Source organism: Phaseolus vulgaris, chromosome 3, assembly GCF_000499845.2.
Source record: "Phaseolus vulgaris cultivar G19833 chromosome 3, P. vulgaris v2.0, whole genome shotgun sequence".
Lineage (NCBI taxonomy): Eukaryota > Viridiplantae > Streptophyta > Magnoliopsida > Fabales > Fabaceae > Phaseolus > Phaseolus vulgaris.
Window position 1 is genome coordinate 38,110,778 of NC_023757.2, and position 19,427 is coordinate 38,130,204.

The 19,427-nt window shown below is 30.6% G+C and overlaps 1 protein-coding gene across 1 annotated transcript; it reads left to right on the forward strand.

Annotated features, from left to right (window-relative positions):
- Positions 1-7,730: 7,730 nt before the first annotated feature.
- Positions 7,731-10,422, forward strand: LOC137807503 (protein kinase PINOID 2-like). Its single transcript, XM_068608184.1, has 2 exons — positions 7,731-9,008; positions 9,412-10,422. The coding sequence occupies exons 1-2, from the start codon at positions 8,302-8,304 to the stop codon at positions 10,262-10,264; spliced, it is 1,560 nt and encodes a 519-aa protein (XP_068464285.1). The 5' UTR covers positions 7,731-8,301; the 3' UTR covers positions 10,265-10,422.
- Positions 10,423-19,427: the final 9,005 nt, after the last annotated feature.

Here is a 19,427-nt window from a genome sequence, read left to right on the forward strand (position 1 = left end):
TGTAAAATCCAAAAAACAAATATGTTTCAGATTCTACGTTTCAAAATACATTTTGGTAATACAGATTGTATTCCAAAACATGTAATTTGAAATGCATGAGTATGCACACACATGACATCAATGTGTCACCAATGGATAAGGTGAAAATTAAGGGATCCAAAAATGTCAACCAAATAAATTGGTGAGATCTACAAAGTGTGATCCCTCATATTTTGACCTAGTTAATATTATTCATTTAATAAATGATAGTTTTTTTACATGGAAGTCAAGTAATAAAAGGGGAAAAGTGATGGTCCCCTTGTAGATTAAAGCAATACATGTTGGATCAATTTAATCTCACTACTCACCTTCACATACATGATGTCAAGGCTTATGGGCATTATGATTATCGATTTATAAATGCACTGTTGGGAATGAGGAAGATTCGTGACCACTTGTCAAAATGGAGTTGTTTAAAGAAATTGACAATGGTGATATGAATATGCTACATTGTTGGGTAACTATGAATTGGTAGACCAACTAAAAGATTACTTGTGAATGTGATGTCAATGATAAGTTATGACACACCAAACACATTTTTTTCCAACTTCCACGCTACAATGATGATTATCTAACTAACATTGTAGTCTTAACAGGCTAACATAGATAAATGGATGATTATGTTCGATATGGGATCTATGATTGCTAGTATATATAATATTACTTTAGTGTGATTATCGTTGAAACAAAATATCACCATATTTCCATTACGAAGAAAGCCTCCCACAAATGTCAATATGCACAGACTCATATGTATAGGACATGTGCATGATTCACAATTTGTTTATGTATTTTCTGACGTTTGTTTTAGTGTGTTTATATTCGTATTCCAACTACTTACCATTATATGATGAAAACTGGTGTAAGTGAAATTTCAGGAAGGTTGTTCCATACAACTGTAGACGTATTATGGTTTACATATTGTTATGCGGAGATTAAATTATGATTTTCATATTATGTTAGTACAAGATGCAAGTGTTTACCTAAATGTTAGGAATTACATGTATATATGTTATTCTTGCAAACGAGACTGACTTTATTTATGCACAGTGTTCATTTTATTTTTTATATACTTTCAAATTTATATACTCAATTTCTTTATTTATAAGTTTTTTTTTCAAGAAACACATACCTATCCGTAATGTATTAAAATATTATTGATTGCACAAATCCAAAATGTGTTAATACATCTTGGATAGATTTAGAAATACATTTTGAAATATATAATTCAAAATATATTTTTTCAGATATGTTTGTCATTTCACCTCCTCTTGGGAATGCAGATTTAAATTAATGGGGGTGCATAATGCAACACCAAGCTACTTATAAGTTCACAGATTATAGCTCAATATGATAACTACACGTCGTTCAACTAGCTATTTTATTTGTTATTTACATAATTAAAGTCTTTGTTTTAATTTTTAATTATTTTGTATTATAAAATTAAATTAGTTTTTGAAAGGAAAAAAATATGATTATTACTTAAATTATAGGATGTTATGAGAAGTCTTTATAAGCATTCAAATTGAAAAGTTTTTACTTAAGTTCATACAACCATGAGACTCAAAAGTATAATTAGATTCCTGTAAAAGAAAAATCGTAATTAAATTATCCACCATTTTAATATATAAGTTAAATTAGGTGATAAATTCATACTACTTCCCTTCTCAAAAATAAATCCCATCCCACTATTTTTTCTTAAATATATAAAAAAAACTTTAACTACTTTTAATTTATTTGATGATACTTTTTGTAAAATATTTTAACTCTCAATATCTTTTTTCCTTATAAATGAGGACTGAGGTTAACACAATTCTCCCGCAACAAAGTTTTCCTTTACAAATTTAAATATATTTTTAGTCTTTAAAAAATACAATACTTATTTATTAAATTTTATTAATATTTTTTTTGTTTTAAATGTTTAAATAATTATATGAGTATTTTTGGACGAATTTTTGTATGATTGTTTCTAGAAAGAAATGGTAAGAGAAAAAAAATTGATTTATCAATAATTAAATTAAATGAATTTGTAGAATTATTTCATATAATTTGTGGGTAAACAGTAATTTGAAGAAACATATTTAAAGCCAAAGTATATAGTTTATTGTATGGTCCATAATCCCTTTTAATAGCTTTAAACTCAAACTCATGCATAAAAGAGGAAATAAAAATATATACAGTTTTAGTTTGGACCCCATGAGCAGAAGCTGGCATGCCCATTATGATATGTCCCAGACAACAACAAATGAAGATCGCATAAGATTGCCACTGCTATTTTCCCGCTATATGCATCCGTACGTGTCCTTCTACACTTCCTCCACTTTTCACTGAAATTTATGCTTCCCAATATTATATGCTTCCACAATTTTTTAATGCTTAATTTTTAGGTTCTGATTCTCAATTTCCCTTCTGCACTGCTTCTTTATATTCATTCTGGTATATGATTCATCACATTGCACGGTTGCCAGATTGGCCACGCTTTCTTCAGTGTATGCACCAAATTATTAAAGGAATGGAACTCTGACTACTCTGCTGCCTCTCAGAGATGTTAAAGTTGGTTGTTTCTGCCTCCTCTTCCTTTGCAGTTATCCTCTCACCATCTCATGTCGTTAAATCTACCACATTCTGTCAATTCATTATCAATATTGCTGAGACTCAAAGTGTGACCTGCAGATTTCTATGTTGAACTCAACAACAAACAAACTACACTTCAAATCTTAGACCATTAATTGTGCCTCCCTCACATCTCAAGAAAAAAAATTAAATTAAGCAAATCAAGTTATATCTGGACTTTTCTGCTCTTCCTTTCCCTGTTGTGGCATCCATATAAGTGGGCTCCATACATAATCCAGTTCAATATCTTGGTACAAGAACGTTTATCAGAATCAGCCATATTCAAATTAAGTTGGATTACTACTACAAGTAACAAGCTTTTCTTTATGTTTTAACATAGTGAGTCTGAGTGTTAGTTACTTTACTGCACATTCTCCTTAACAAAATTTGAAATTTATGTGTTGCGAATAAAAGTAACGTGATTAGAAGAAAAAACTCCAAGTGAATTTAAACTCGAAATCGCCAATTAAACTGGTAAGAGTAACCAGTAATTTTGTTCTGTTTAGCTTTTCTTTTCTTTTTCTTATTTTAAAGTTTTTGCCTTTTTTTTCTATCCCACCAAACTCTTTGTGGGTTCTTTTCCTTTTAGCATGCAAACAAGTAGACATCATAAAGGTGGGTCGTTGGAGGATAGATGAGGGCACTTTTTGAAGGTCTGGGGAGAAGAATGTTATGGAGCAAGTGATGGAGCTTCGAGTCTTCCTATATGTTTGCCTCTCTGCATGACTGCAATTTATGCTGGTTTGCTACCAGAATTGTGACCAAAAGTGTACGCGACAAGATCTTGCAGATAAAAAGGAGAGAAATGGAAAACAAAAAAAAACAAAAATTTATGTATGTACTTCCTTATACACAGTTACACACTCTAGAATGATTAAAATTATTGCCTCAACATGAATAGCAAGAAGCAACAATTCAAAGGGAATTCTGTAGAATCACAAATGACAGATGCCATCAAACGAGAAACAAGATCTGGTTTGACATACATATGCCAGCAAGCATACATCCAATTCGGTTCTAATCAACCTATATCATCGCTTTTTTTGCATGAATAAGTTGGGCTTGAATATGTTTTGTTGTTCTTGTGATCCATGCATGATTATTAAGTTAACAGTGAAAAGGAAAAATGACCGTTCAAGGGTCCACAAGATCAAGATAATGAAATGGAAACATGACAACTAGTCAGACTACTTTGAGAAAGAAAGATGGGGGGATAAGCCTTTATTGACTGATGTATAAAGTTTCAAAAGTGAGGTACATGATGGTGCATTCGTGCCTTTGCAAAAATGCAATGAAGTGGGATTTACGAAGAGATAATAATGCAATGCAAACACGAGCATGTAAGATGGACCATATCATAGTTTTCACTTGAAGTGATAAACTTGTTACATTATGGAACAACATCAGATTGTGATGCACCAATGCTTCATCAAAACATGTTCAATTCAAAATCAAATCCTAGAGCTAGAGCATTTCCAAGAATCATGATTAAGATGACATCATTGAGTCGTAGTAGTAGCTAGTAGCAGTGCACCACTTTTTCCAAAGTATATACGAGATATTTCGTATTTGTGAGGTGGGCGCGGCTATGGACCAAAGTAAGTGGCCAACCCACACACCTGCAAAGCTAATATTGCTTCACATGCATCGCAAGGATACCATAAATTAAGATCGTTACACTACTCTATACACTGTACCGTATGATTAATAATTACATACATTAATTTATACGGACACACCTAAGCCAATAATATTTCCCATCCAATTTCAAAACTCGGGGTGGTGAATTCAATTCGGGGCACGGGTTCTTCCTGCATTCTCATTCCTCACCGGCGATTTCGTTGCAGGGATTAATGGGTAACAATTTATTGCTCTGTTTTGTTCAGTGAATTTTGTTTCATTTTCTGTGGGTCTTTTTCTTTAATATCTCACATGCATAGCATTGGTTACTTAATACGAAAGAATCCAAATATATATGATATATCCTTAAACAAGAGTTCAAGTAATCAGTTGATCAGACAAAAAGAAGCATCCATGGCAGAGTTTACGATGTCCTCTGCATGCTGCTTCTGCTTTCTGCTTTGTTAGTCCAAAAGAAAACTAAAAAAAATTAAAATGTTCTTGATTTGCGGTTGCATAAGCTTTAACACAAAGAGAGTGTGCTTTTGACCATCCACCTTTAAGACGTTTTTTCTATTATCGTTATTATTAAACGGTGATAAAATAAAGACCTCTTTTTACAAAAAAAATAAAATAAAAGAAGAAATATTTGTCTTGGATTCATCTTATAATCTATTTGAAGCCATCTAACATCACAAACTTTACTTTAGTTAATTAATTTGCCCTCCAAAAAGGGAAACATTTAAGATTGATGTTTGCTTATAAATTGACAACTGTTACTAGTTTTCTTTATATAAGAAATAAATATGTTGATTTTTTTAAGATTTTAAAATAATAATTCCATTTTTATACACAGAGCCTTGCTATTTTGTCCCAATAAGGTAAATGAAAGGAAACAGGAATTGTTTTAATAAAACCAAAAGATACATTAACATGCATGGTTGGGTCACGAGTAAAATTTCATTACGAACAACATAACTTTTCAACTGTTATTCGTGCAATTCATAACTTAATATTTATTTTATTTACCTGTTAATTTATAAATATATTAATTCATAATTTTATATCCTTAATTTATTGTAAAAAATAATTACGAAACGCGCATAGATGTAATTTGATTTATAGCAATTTTAGCATTTCAAAATGTGTGCATCCAATGTCCCAAACATTCATATGTGGAGAGGACGAAGAAGTTAAACTTGGTTATTTTTGTCATAAAAAGGTGAACAAATTTATGCTAAACATTTATTATTCTAATTTCTAGTCAAAAATACTTCTTGAGTTACAAGTAATGTTTTTAAATATTAGTAATCAGTTAAACATATAAAGTTAGAGGAAATTTATCTGTTAAACTAACGTGTTTTATTATATCAATACTAAACTAACGTTTGAGTTAACTTTTCAAACTTGTTTTCTTCTCTTTAAAAATACTCAGATTGAATATAATAAAATAAGAGTATTTTTTTTTTCTTTCTGATGAACAAAAGTCTAAAAAACATGATTTTTTTTTATGAAAGCTAATTATTAAAGTAACTTCTAATTTTTTAAAACAAAAGGAAATTAAATAAAACTTAGCACACATTACCTACGATGATATTGTCAATGATTTAATCATATATTTACCTAATTAATAAATACTCATTTAACGCCGTGCTTTATGCTGTCTTCTTGTGCATTATTGGTTCCACTTTCATAAATCTAAAACTTGGTTTCCAACAAACTGTTTCAAATGCAGCGCATAACATGTTTGTCACTATTCACTATAAATTTTAAAAAGCATTATTTCTTTTTCTTTTTCTCACCTTTCGTCTAATTAAAGCATATTATTCATCAGAGTGTAGTATTTACTTGTCCATTTTCTCTCATTAAACCAAACTATTTCACACTAAACATTTCTAAGTTAATTAAATTATACTATTCATCCAAGCCTAACATCCATTTTCTCTTGATATTAATCCAACCCTTTTCAAACTACTAGTACTAACATATTCTAAATTTTAATTTGCTTAATATTTGTGTAAGTAATTTTTAACATCTTTTACAAGTACATTTCTTTAAAAGAAAAGCGTATAACATCTCATATTACTCAATACAAAATGATTACTAAAACTACTAAATTATAATTTCATTTCACTATATAAACAAATTAGCATTTTACAACACTAAATAATAATAATTACAATACATTGTTTTTCTACAGTAACACATCTCACTCTTTTTTATATATGTAGTTTTTGGATGTTTTCCAACACGTACAACGTTTCCCGCTCACATATTAAGCACGATTATATTAGTAATTACACACAAAACAACGTTCAATCGGAAGCTAACATTCATAAATCACAACTCATAAATTTTCATAAATTTCATATATATTATATGAAATTAGATCCATATATACAATCATTCAAATTGATATTTACAATATTCAAAAGGACAACCACATCCATACATTTATCACTCATCCATTTTATAGTCTAAGCACTAAAAGCCTATGACACCTTCATAGTGAGTAAGTCATATGTTAACATCTAATTCAGTATCACACCCCACAACTTAATGCATTTAGGGTACTACATTTTCTCATCAAAGTCCAATGTAGAACATCTTTCAAATTTAATTTATACTATTAGTCAAGTAAATATATGTCGTTTAATTAATACAACAGTAAAGTTATTAAATAAAAATTAATTTTAGAAATAAAACATAATTAATTGTTATATTAACTAAATTAGATATTATTTTAGAGGCTAAAAAAATTATTGGTAGTTAAATTAGTTTCTATTATTGATAAAAAATTTCTAAATTGATATCTAATTAGCTACCAATTATTTTGATTCTAAAATTGGTAGATAGTAACAAATTACTTGTTTACATGTTTTATTTGTCCTAGGTACTCAACAACTCTCTTTTTTTTTCATTAGTGAAAATACAAGTAACATAAAATATAGAGAAAAAAAGAGAAAGAAAAAAAATATACCATATTTTTATACTGATTCGTTTATCGTGTCCCAATAGATTACATTTTGAAATTTGAATTTCTTTTATTCATAGACCTTCAATTTTGGTTACATATGTTTTATTGTTATTTTTTCATACAACGTACTATACTATCAATTTTATTTTTATATCTTTAGATAAAAAACAAAATAAATAAAGTATAAAGAATATAAACTTAAATAAATGTTTTATTTTTATGGTGTTAATCTGTGTAATAGTTAAAATATCTTGAATTATATTAGGCTAAAAGTGATAAAATAAATAATAAGAATAGTAAATTTAAAATAATAAGTATAATATAAAAGTATTTAAAAAAAAAACTATTATAGATGAATATTGATGTATTAGATTAAAATAAGCAGTAAATGTTACGAGAGAGTAGATAATAAAAAAAATGATTGGAAAAAAGAAAAGTGAGAATTTTAAGCTTAGAGAATGAATAGTGGAGTTTGGGAATTGGTTTTTTTGGAAATAAGTTTTAGAGTGAACAAAAGGTAGTGGGTTGGTCAGGAGAAGTTCTGGTGCCTGAGATAACATGCCTCAAACATAAACAAGTTGAAAAGCTTAGTTGCTACACCTTTTGGTCGTTACATTTCATACAATCCCACAGGGTAAGAACGTGAGGATCATCCAAAAAATACCTTGATGCCCTCTTCCCACCACTCCTTCTCAACACAAAATCTCATCTTTCAACCACCAAAAATTAATCCAATCCTAAACGTAGCCTATCACACAGAATATTAATATTTTAGGAATCTTCACTATTCTTCTTTTGACATATTTTCTTCCTAGGATCAACATCTTGCCGCCCTGTAGCCTCTCATTCAGTAAAAAAGATTCCCATTTCTATTTATATATACATTCTGTCAATTTATATACCCAAAAAATTAACACGAAATGGACGCTCAAAAATTGGCTTTAATTGTTTCAGAACCTAGTTTTAGTTAACATGCCATTCAATTAATTTACTAAAAGTGAGTTTGTAAAATTGTTAATTGCTCCTTGTTCCACGTCACTGTTTGGTCTCGCATGTGCAAGCTACCATACCAAAGCCAACTTATGCAATATAAAAACCTCACTTCATCACAAACCCACACACTTTCAAAAACTCTCGCACACCTACATGCACCCACCATGAATGCTCCTACCACTGTAACCGCTATCACCACCACACCTCCGAGTAGGGATGAACCCGACTACGACAGCAGCTCCTCCTCCATCACGGTGCCGGAATCCAGCCGGAGCTGGATGACCAACCTCAGCTTCGGCAGTCGGCGCCGCCGGAGCTCGGTCTCTCTGTGCTCCTCCACCCTGGAGAGCCCGCACGCGAGGCCCCACAAGGCGAACCAGGCTGCATGGGAGGTCATGCGGCGGCTCCGGCGGGACAAGGGGCAGGTGGGTCTGGAGCACTTCCGCCTGCTGCGGCGGCTGGGAAGCGGCGACATCGGGAACGTGTACCTTTGCCAGATAAGGAACCCTGTGGTGGGGTTGCCGCAGTGCTTTTATGCGATGAAGGTGGTGGACCGAGAGGCACTTGCGATAAGGAAGAAGCTGCAGAGGGCGGAGATGGAGAAGGAGATTCTTGCCATGCTTGATCACCCCTTCTTGCCTACTTTGTACACTGAGTTTGACGCTTCTCATTACTCTTGCTTGGTCATGGAGTTCTGCCCCGGAGGTGACTTGTACGCTGCACGCCAACGCCAGCCCGGGAAGCGCTTTTCCATTACTTCCACTAAGTAAGCACTTTTTCTTATCTCCTTACCTTTTTAATCATGTTTCTCATACAAACCATTTATTACTTCATTCATCACTAATCCGACTCTCTCTTCTTAATCATGCTTTTTCATTCAAGTGTAGAGAATCCGAAGCCTTTTACCCTCTCTCCTTTACGAAAGTTTCAGCTTATTTTTTCAGAACTATGTTTATTCTTTTCTCAACTTTTTAATATTGCATTTGAAAAATAAGTAATTATATCTGAGTACTCAACCACTGACAATTTTATAGTAATATTTTAAAAGTTCATAAAACCTATAAAGTAATTTATGGTCGAATGAGAGTGTAATTAACTTAACATCAATTATGATGATTATTTATTGTGAGGTGTTAACGTTGGGGTAAATTTTGGAAAACGCTACACAGGTTTTATGCGGCTGAGACTCTATTGGCATTAGAGTATCTTCACATGATGGGCATAGTGTACAGGGATTTGAAGCCAGAGAATGTGCTTGTGAGGGAGGATGGACACATTATGCTTTCAGATTTTGATCTTTCGCTCAAATGTGACGTTGTTCCCAAGCTGTTAAGGAGTAAGACGAGAGTGGAACGCAGTATCAAGAGTACAAAGAGATCTGTGCCAGCCTGCACTGCCCCCATGCAGCCTGTGCTGTCATGTTTCTTGGCATCAAGCAAGAAAAAGAAAGCGACTGTGACAACAGTTATAAGGGAAAATGTTGAGGTGGAAGAGCTTGATCCGGAGCTGGTGGCTGAGCCTATTGATGCCAAATCCAAGTCATTTGTGGGGACACATGAGTACTTGGCACCAGAAGTGATATTGGGGCAAGGACATGGGAGTGCAGTGGACTGGTGGACGTTTGGGGTGTTCTTGTATGAGATGTTATACGGGAGAACACCCTTCAAAGGTGAAAATAATGAGAAAACTCTCGTCAACATTTTGAAGCAACCATTGGCTTTCCCTAGAATTGCAGCTAGCAGCAGCAAGGATTATGAAGAGATGGTGAAAGTTCAAGACCTTATAAGCAAGCTGTTAGTGAAGAATCCAAATAAGAGAATTGGAAGCTGTATGGGTTCTGTTGAGATCAAAAGGCATGAGTTCTTCAAGGGTGTAAATTGGGCCTTAATTAGATCAGTTAGGCCACCTGAAGTCCCTAATGATATGAACAAAATTAGGAGTAGGGTTTTGGTACCAAAACTAAGCAAAACAGACAGGGATCAGCCATATCAGCTTAGAAATCATCATTTTGAATACTTCTAACTGCAAAAAATGTAAATAGTAGCAAAAATAGGATTTCCCGCAAATATGTGTTTGCCATTAAAGATATTAAGGGCTCTTTTCCCCTTGTTTTCTGTTTTTTTTTTCTTTTTTCTATGTACTGATGAGAGAAAGAATTAGAAAAGGTAGTATATGTATGACCAGGGCACTATGCATTGAACTCACAGTTTATTTCTCATTATAATAATACCGATATGTCTCTACCAATAAAATTATCAGTAGTTGAGGATTTGTAGGTGTAAAAAAAGTGGGATCCCATAATTGTCCTAATGTGATTTTCATGAAAGCTTAAGAAGTCATGTGATGACAATAATTACACTTCTCATTGATGAGAAAATTGCAGGGAAGAAAAGATAAAAATCACTTTATTCTAACAATACTTTATAACATTGTATACCTTTTTCTCGTATGGCTATTTTCACATCTGCGCATTCACATGTCCTTTTCACCGAACGAAGAAAAGAAATAAAAAAGAAAACGTTTCATGGGGCTCTTTTTTTCTGATTGTTTTTTGGTAAAATATAAATTGTGGTGATTATCTACTGCCCTTTATAATAAACTAAGGTTCTTAAAGCTCATCTGAGTTTTTATGATCATTGGGTTACATGGTTTTAGGAGAGAGAAATGTATCTAAACAGCCCTTAATTTCTCAAATCTCTCAAATCAGGGGTAATGAATGTCTGGAATTAGTTAATAATATAAGTAGAGGCGATTTGGGAATGTGTTGCTAACAGTAATGATGAGGTGAGAGGGGAATAAAAGGCTTGTAGGCAGTGTGGACCATTTTGAATGCAGTGAAAAAATCACAGCAATAATTTGATCGTAACATTTAAACCAAAGAAAACCAATCAAAATCCAACAGGAACCCTTTTCTTACCTAAAGTATCAATAAATCAAATGCCTACCATGAGTCAGTGCATTATGGATGACAACCAAAACTTTGGTGCTCTCTTCCATGGCAGCTCGAATTACAATAAACGTTCATTACGTACTTCGAATCCCTTCTCTTTCTCTGCCTCCGTAATCAAAAGAAAGGGACTGTTTTCCTCCTGGAGTAAAAGTTCTTCATTTTCTATTGGTTATAAAAATGCAACATAAAGATGCAGACTAGTATCTTTTATCTGTATATGTATAGAGAGAGAACAACTTATTTCAATTTTACATTGTGCCTTAGTCTTAGTTGGAAGTATCTTACGTGGACTGTGACTTCCTAAGATTCATTTCACATCTCCACTAAAGAATATAATGAGAAAAACTAAAAAAGTAATATATAACATATTCATACATACTGACAAATGGAACCACACCCCTTTAACTCAAAAACCATGGTGGTGTGGTGACTTTCTTCTCCATAGAGAAGAGTTTCCTAAATTTGACACAGACTCTGTCATTTAAGTGGTAAATATTGCCATATATCAATAAAAAGAAGACAGCATGAGTCACAATTTAGATTTTCATTCTAATGGAGTACAGCATTATATGGGCAAGCATCAGCTTTTATCATGTCATTGGTTCAGTTCTTTAAGCATGAATGAGCTGTAAGATTATGTGTCCAAATAGTCAAGTACTTACTTGACTTTTTCTCATTTCTTTCAGCCCTTTTGTTTTCTTTTGAAGGTTAGATCTCGGGTTGAAGTGACTGAGGACTGCGTAGTTTATGTCAGTGCTGCAGTTTTTTCCTTTCTTTGTGACAGCGCATGGTAAGTTTCAATCTCGGGGCTTTGAAGGTTGTTTATCAAAGGTTTGGCCGCCAACAATTTCATTTTTTACCTTGGGACGAGACTTTCTATAAGTTCTTTAAAATAAATTTATCATCATCTTCGTGAAAAATTTATTAATTTGATCAATGAAGAAGATATGAGTAACATAAGATGTATTTGAAAATGAGTTTCATTGATAAAATTATGGACTGATACACTGTACTCTCAGAGGTGACATGTCTATTAGCAGAAACAGACCCCTCAGGTTACAGACAATGTCGTCCAATTGCAGACACACATAAATTGGCACCCTTCTCCTTTCCTTCAGCACAGAACAGAAAATCACAACTTTCATCAAATAATTAGAGGCAACAAAAGTAATCATGCTTTTAATTTGCATCAGATGTGTTGTGTGAAAAAGCTTAATTATGTTGGAGCCACTATACCATTCCAACCCAACTAATATGATTTGATAGTTCTTTTTCTTTCTTGGATTTCCCTCGTTACTCGTGATCTCTCTTCCATCTCAGCCTAGTTTCACCTTCACTTTTTTAGCATGGATATCCACGCACTTCAAATTTTCCTTCTTTCCCATCCTGCAAAACTGAAGCACAAGCAGGTCAGAACTATTTGGTGACGTAAGCATCCAAAAATTAAGTTGAATTCTCAACAACAATTAAGATTGAAAATCAGATTTTTCAGTTTTATGTATGGTGATTATCTAATGCTTTCTATGTTTAAATTGAGGGGTGCTGCTTCTCTTTACTCAAGTTCAATTGAAATGGGTAATCAATTATTAAGTTTGGTAATAAAAGTCACAGGGTTTTCAGAAAATATTAGAGTTAATTTAATTCTATAGGGGTAATTATTACAATAGTCTCCTAATCGAAACAGAATTTGAAACATTGATTTTACAAGTTGAAGGGATGATTGATGAGAAAGAGGTAAAGTATACAGGGAAACTATTTTTGACATAAAAAAGAATGAGATATAAATTATTTGTAAGTCACATTTTCTAATATTAATCTTGCTTAAGTATACTTACGTGGAGATCCAATGTAATAGTATGATAAACTATATATGAATTTATTCTCACCATCAACATGTACCGATAATCTTTCAAGCTGTATTGTTTTTATTTGAATAAACAGCACCACAACCATGTTATACAACATTATCATGTATAACTTATATTTTTTAATAATCATTCATATTTTATTAATGTATATTTTTGTGGTACTGTAAAATGAATTAAGGTAAGTACTTCTATAGATTAATAAAATTGCCATTAAAGTTTAATTTAAACTTATATAAGTGTGTGAAAGTGAAAATTAAATTTAAAATTTTGTTGGAGTTTTAATTTATTTGATTATATATATATTATCTAATGGGTGCTTATACGAGAGTTATAGATACTAAAGACAAAATTGAATCTGAAGGTTTTGAACTTTTTTTAGCAATGAGTGGGATAAGAACATTTTAAAGTTAAAAAAAAATAATATGAGAGTGAGGTGTTAGCTAGTGAGTAAGGGGTGAATTTTGCAAGGTAAGCGTGCTATTAGAAATTTGGACATTTTAATTCTTCTTTTCAATAACAAGAATCTCATTCTCCAAAATTAACTTCTCTCTTTCTCTCTTCCAAGGATTTTTTCTTCCTTCTCCATATCTTGTACATCCTTATGGCAAGCTATCTACCAGGAGAGTATAAAACCTCATTATTGGTCGTTCTTAATAAGTTTTTTTTTCTACTTCTTAATAGAAAGACGTGCATGTGTGGGGCTATTGGAGAAAAATGGATTATGTGGGTTTTAGTTTATGGTGAGGTGTTGTATGTACTAGGATTAGGAGTTCATGATAAAAAAAGTTCATCCAATGTTGTGTTGCAACATCTTCTATTAGGAATGCCTTAATATAGATTTCTAACCATTTTCCAACAAGCGGAACATGGAAGGTCATTTTTGTTTGTACGCTACTCGTTCCGCAGGACATTGTTTGTCTTTTATGGCTTGATGGTTATATTATTCATATATAAAAATTATGTAAATATATGTTTTTCGTAATTTACATTCTCCTCATTTTTATTTTACCCCTTCTTGTCTTTTATTTTACCTCATGTGAAACCACTTATAGACTATTTTATTTATTTAGAAAGAGAACTTATTACACTAATCATTACATTAATTATTATTGGTTTTAAGAGAAACATGTATTAAATAGTTAAATTGCTGTAAAGACAGCGAAATAATTAAATTAAAACTAATAATAACTCATATAGTTCACTTTGAATATCATAAGTATAGTGATCTATCATATCATTTTCCCTGTCTTGAGCGTCTCTTTCACCATCTTCATCACCTTTCTGCTCTCTCTCTCTCTTTCCTTTTAATCATTTTAGGCAAAAAAAAAATCTCTCTAATAGTCTATAGAGGCATACACAATTTGTTCCGTTGTTAAAAAGTCTTTATATAAACAACTATATATAGTTGCACAGGATCCATAACATGGACAATTACGAGGATGTTGAACAACTAATTCATGCATTATAAATTTTGTATTTAATCTAGTGTTAGGGTACATAGGTATTCAACCTAGTGCTTCATGAATCATTGGTGGATACAATAATAATGGATATTCAAATAACTGTTGCCATGTGAATTTCTACATGCCCATTGCAGCATCAAAATCTTGTCACAACATCTTCGTGGGTGATTATATTAACAAGTTAAATTGTTAAATTGAATATATTTTAATCTCTTGTTATAGAATTCAATGTACCTGAGATGTAGTGTATGAATGCTGGGAAAACATTTCCGTTAAATGGTCCACGGTGGAAACGCATACATATACATACATAGAAAATTAGAGACACTTTTTTTATCTATAAAAAATAAATTAATAAAATAAAGTATTTAAAGTATGTGCCAACCTTAATAGAGACACATTATTATAGTTACTTATTAGTTGTCTACATATATAAAAATATTTTGTCAAATAGCTTCGTTGAATAAGACGCTTGAATTTTTATAACACATGTTTAACTCCAATGAAGCAGAGACAGTTACGAAAATGCTTCAACAAAGTATTTGTTATCTCCAAATAAAAAAAATTGAAAGAACATAATATTACTTTACAAAGTATATATATATTTTTGATATATATATATATATATATATATATATGGATACATAATTTTTATAAGAAAACTAATATCAATTTAATCACTACCAAAAAATTATTAAATAAAAATCAATTTTAGATAATTGGTAGATAGAACCTTCATAATTAATTAAATATCAATTTAAAAATTAGTTTATAAATTTTTTTAGTAATAGAAATTACTTTATATACCAATAATTTTTATAGTCTCTAAAATAGTATATAATTTAGTTAATATAGTGATTAATTATTTTTTTTTGTTTTTATTTAATGATTTTCTTGTAATGCATTACTTTGTCTTTTTCTAATTCTTAGTTGTTTTTCTTTTCAGAGGTATCTAACATTTATTAGTTCTTTGTTTTACACTCTTTTTCTTTAGTTAGACTTAGAATGAGTATTCTATTTGTATATAATCAGACCCTCTGCTTTGATTTTAGGAGAAACATAGAAGAAATATTTATTTTCATATCATTTGTCTTCTTTATTCTCTTTTGTTCATCTCTGTTATTTTTTATAACATGATATCAATAGCTACATTTATCTATGGATAAAGTTGTTATCTCTCACAAGATCTTTGTTCACCTTATCATGTTCGTTCATATCATAATCATTCATTTTTCATTGTCAATATTATTCTTGAGGGAGCAAACTATCATCATTGGTCTCATTCATTTCAAATGAGTCTCATTTCAAAGAATAATATAGGTTTCATTGATGAAACCATAAAAGCTTCTACTCTTACCAACTTATTGTTTACATCATGGCAGAAAGTTAATATGTTAGTTGTTTCATTGATGTTCAAGGTTGTTTCTCCATCTCTTTTATATTGTGACGATGACTCAACAAGTTACAACAAATCCATTTGTTTTAGGAGCGTATGAAATACATACAAATAGATTGTCACATTGTTAGAGAAAAATTGAAGAATGGTCTCATCCATTTACTTCTCATTTTCACCACATAACAACTAAGTGACATTTTTACCAAAGTCTTAAGTTCTCAATCTTTAAGTTCTCAATCTTTCAAGAGTATTTGTTTAAAGCTGGGTCTCACCGATCTTTGCTTTGAGCTTGAGTATCAAATGACATGAATACCAGACTTCTAAAAGATATTTTTACCAAAGTCTTAAGTCCTTAATCTTTCAAGAGTATTTGTTCAAAGCTGGGTCTCACCAATCTTTGCTCTGAGCTTAAATATCAAATGACATGAATCTTAGTTGTTTTTCTTTGAATAAGTGTCTAACCTTTATTTTGTGTTTTCATATTCTTAGATTTTTTTTACATGTGTCTAACTTTTATTTTTTTTGTTTTACATTTTCTCTCTTTAATTAGATCTAAAATGTGTGCAATATTTATTTCATTTGAAAAATTACATTGTTATATTTTTTGTATTCTCCAAATTCAAATTTAATTTTTTAGACTTTTTTTTTAAATTAATATTTCCTTAATAAATATTGGTAACTAACTTCTCAATTTTTAATCTATTTTCGCGGTTTCACCGAAGTTGGGGCATCTCCATTTTTAACCATGTAACACCCCAAGAGACAAAAAAAAATAATAATAACATAATCTATCTATCTATTTAACCATGCATAAATTGTAGGTGAAAGTATGATGGAACATCGAAACATATCTCATATTGGTTTAGGTGAGTTTGAAAATTTTTATGTGGGGTTTCGTTAACTTTTTGCTAGAACCTTTGCCTTATTATACCATTTCTAGGTGGATTCTCTAAAGTTTTTTTTTTATGTAAAGGTGGATTCATTAATTTAATTTTAGTGAGAATATAACTCTTGATTTATTCAACTCAAAGAAGGTAAAGGTAAAATAAAACAATTTTTTTTGTAATGTGACTCTTAACCTCTGTATGTAAACACCTTTTTATATACCCCAACGGAGCCCGTCAAAACTGTCATGTCCAAATTAAAATTAAATTCATTATGCATAGCATATTTCGTATAAAAAATTAGAGGAAATTATATTTATTAAAGCCATGTTAAATAAATCTCACACCTCGTTACAATTTTAAAATAGATACATCTTTTTAATATTTTTAATATAATAATACTCGTATCTCTAGTTTTTTAAATGAATATCATTTTTATGTTTACCAAAAAAAATGTTTCTTAGTTTATTTACAAATAAAATATCTACTAAAATATAAATAAAAATTAAAAAAGAAAAAGAAAAATAAATGATTTAATAATAGAAAATTAACTTTTATCTTACTAATATATTTTTAAATAGCATACACGGTGTGACTCGGAGAGTTGTACTCATGCTCAATCTACATAATTTACAAATATTTCGTCGGACAATTAATAATCATAGAAAAATTATTATTTGACAACTGCTTTTTTAAGTTGCACCAGATTACAACACATTTAAAGGTTATTTTTACCCTTTAACAAATCTATCTACTTCATCAATCAAAATTTTATTGAAGGTGTATTTTGGCGCAATGTGTCAATTATCATGACCCATAATCATAATATCGCAATATTAGGTTATAATCAATAACCTAAAAATCGGTTTCTAAGATTAAAAGAATATTACCATATTTTAATTTTAAAACAGTTATTAACTTTTTCTTATATTCTTTTTAATGAAGTACCTATCACAATCCATTATATTTATATCTGTGTTTGCTTTAAAATTATATGTAAGTATATAATAAGTTAATATTATTGTAGTAAAATCAAATTTAAGATTTTTTATATTTTCTGTGAAGGAAATGCTGGTTTAGTTTTCTATATTTATTGTATTTCCTTTTCTGATAATATTTTTTTTTCATGTGATGACTGATAATTATTGTTATTCAATATTTTAGTTTGATATGTAAAGTTTCATAATTATGAGAGTTTTATAAAAAAAATATGATAGTATATTTATTTATTTTGATATTAAATTATTATTTTCTCATAAATATAATATTTATATTTTTAAAGACAATTTATAATTTGTTTATTATAATATTTTAATATATAATAATTAAATCATTCAAATTTTATATAAAAAATATTAATTTTATATTTAAAAATTTAATGCTTATGTTTTTATCTTATATGGTATTTTAAAATATAAGTGAGGTAAATGTTGTTTATTATAAATATAAGTGTCCACGTAAAAATTAAAGATGTGAACGTCATTTCACGAAAAAGAACGATAAGAAAGAAATAAAGATGTTTATTTTGAAACTAAGAGGTATAAGTATCACAGTATACAAAATAGTGATTACTGATTTTTTGTTCTGTGTTGAAAAGATGGCGTGGTTATTGCAGAGATAAATAGAATGCAAATTTTTGTATGGATTTTGAGTTATACAATAGAAAAAAAATATTGGAAAGTGAGGATGTGATAGAGAATCAAAGTTAGATGCCGAAATTGCAGAAAAGAGTAACTTAAGATGTTGACGCTTAACTTTACAATTGGCCACCCACTTCACCACCAAAACCAGGGCCTCTCCCTCCCTTTGCCAAAAAAAATACGCCAAACACCTCTCTGCTGTTAGTGCCATTCTCTGCATTCAGTTCAACACGTGTTGCAATCTAAAGCAACATAGCAGAACCACTCCAACGGATCCAATGAAGATAAGTGCTAACCCACTAGCTGCAATCCATCGTTTTACAACAATACATGTTATGATGGTATAACCAAATACCAGGCATGAATTACAATGAATATATTTTAGAAAATATTAATAAATAAAATAAAGTTGTAAGAAAAATGTGATTTTTTTTACAAATGAGAATGTAGATTAACCCCTCTTCTACTGCGTTTAATGTTTGGTTTTTAAATATTTGGATTCATTATTGCATCAGAGCTCAGTGCCCATGGTTTTGTTGTGGCTATCTCTGCTCTAAACTCTAAACCACCTGCTCCTGCCCTTGCGATTGCCAAAAAAGAGAGAGTTTTATTCAATGCAGCAGGAAAACAAAGACATGCAGGATCACTAGTGAAAAGGCGGAATATTTGGTTTTATTCATTTTTATGTCCCACGTTTGGATAATGTAAGCACGTTGTTTCTTGCCTGGTTATAACAGGATAAGTCAACCTGTGGAAAACATATAATCCGATTCAACAGTATAACTGAGCCAGAATTTTCAACTTAAAAGTTAGTTATATAGAAATAAGTTGAGTACAAAAAATCCAGTTCTAACATGGTTTTAAAGTTTAATTTAGCAATCAAATTATTTTTGATCTTGCAAATTTTCCATTCAATTTGTCAAATTGTGAGACACTGACCAGTAATATATGACTAAATTAAAATATCATCTAAGTAAGAATAAT

Bases quoted from the DNA above. Each gene is read 5' to 3' on its own strand.
- LOC137807503 (XM_068608184.1), top strand. From the start codon at position 8,302: ATGTGCAAGCTACCATACCAAAGCCAACTTATGCAATATAAAAACCTC. The intron at 9,009-9,411 runs GTAAGCACTTTT...AACGCTACACAG, and splicing joins TTTTCCATTACTTCCACTAA to GTTTTATGCGGCTGAGACTC.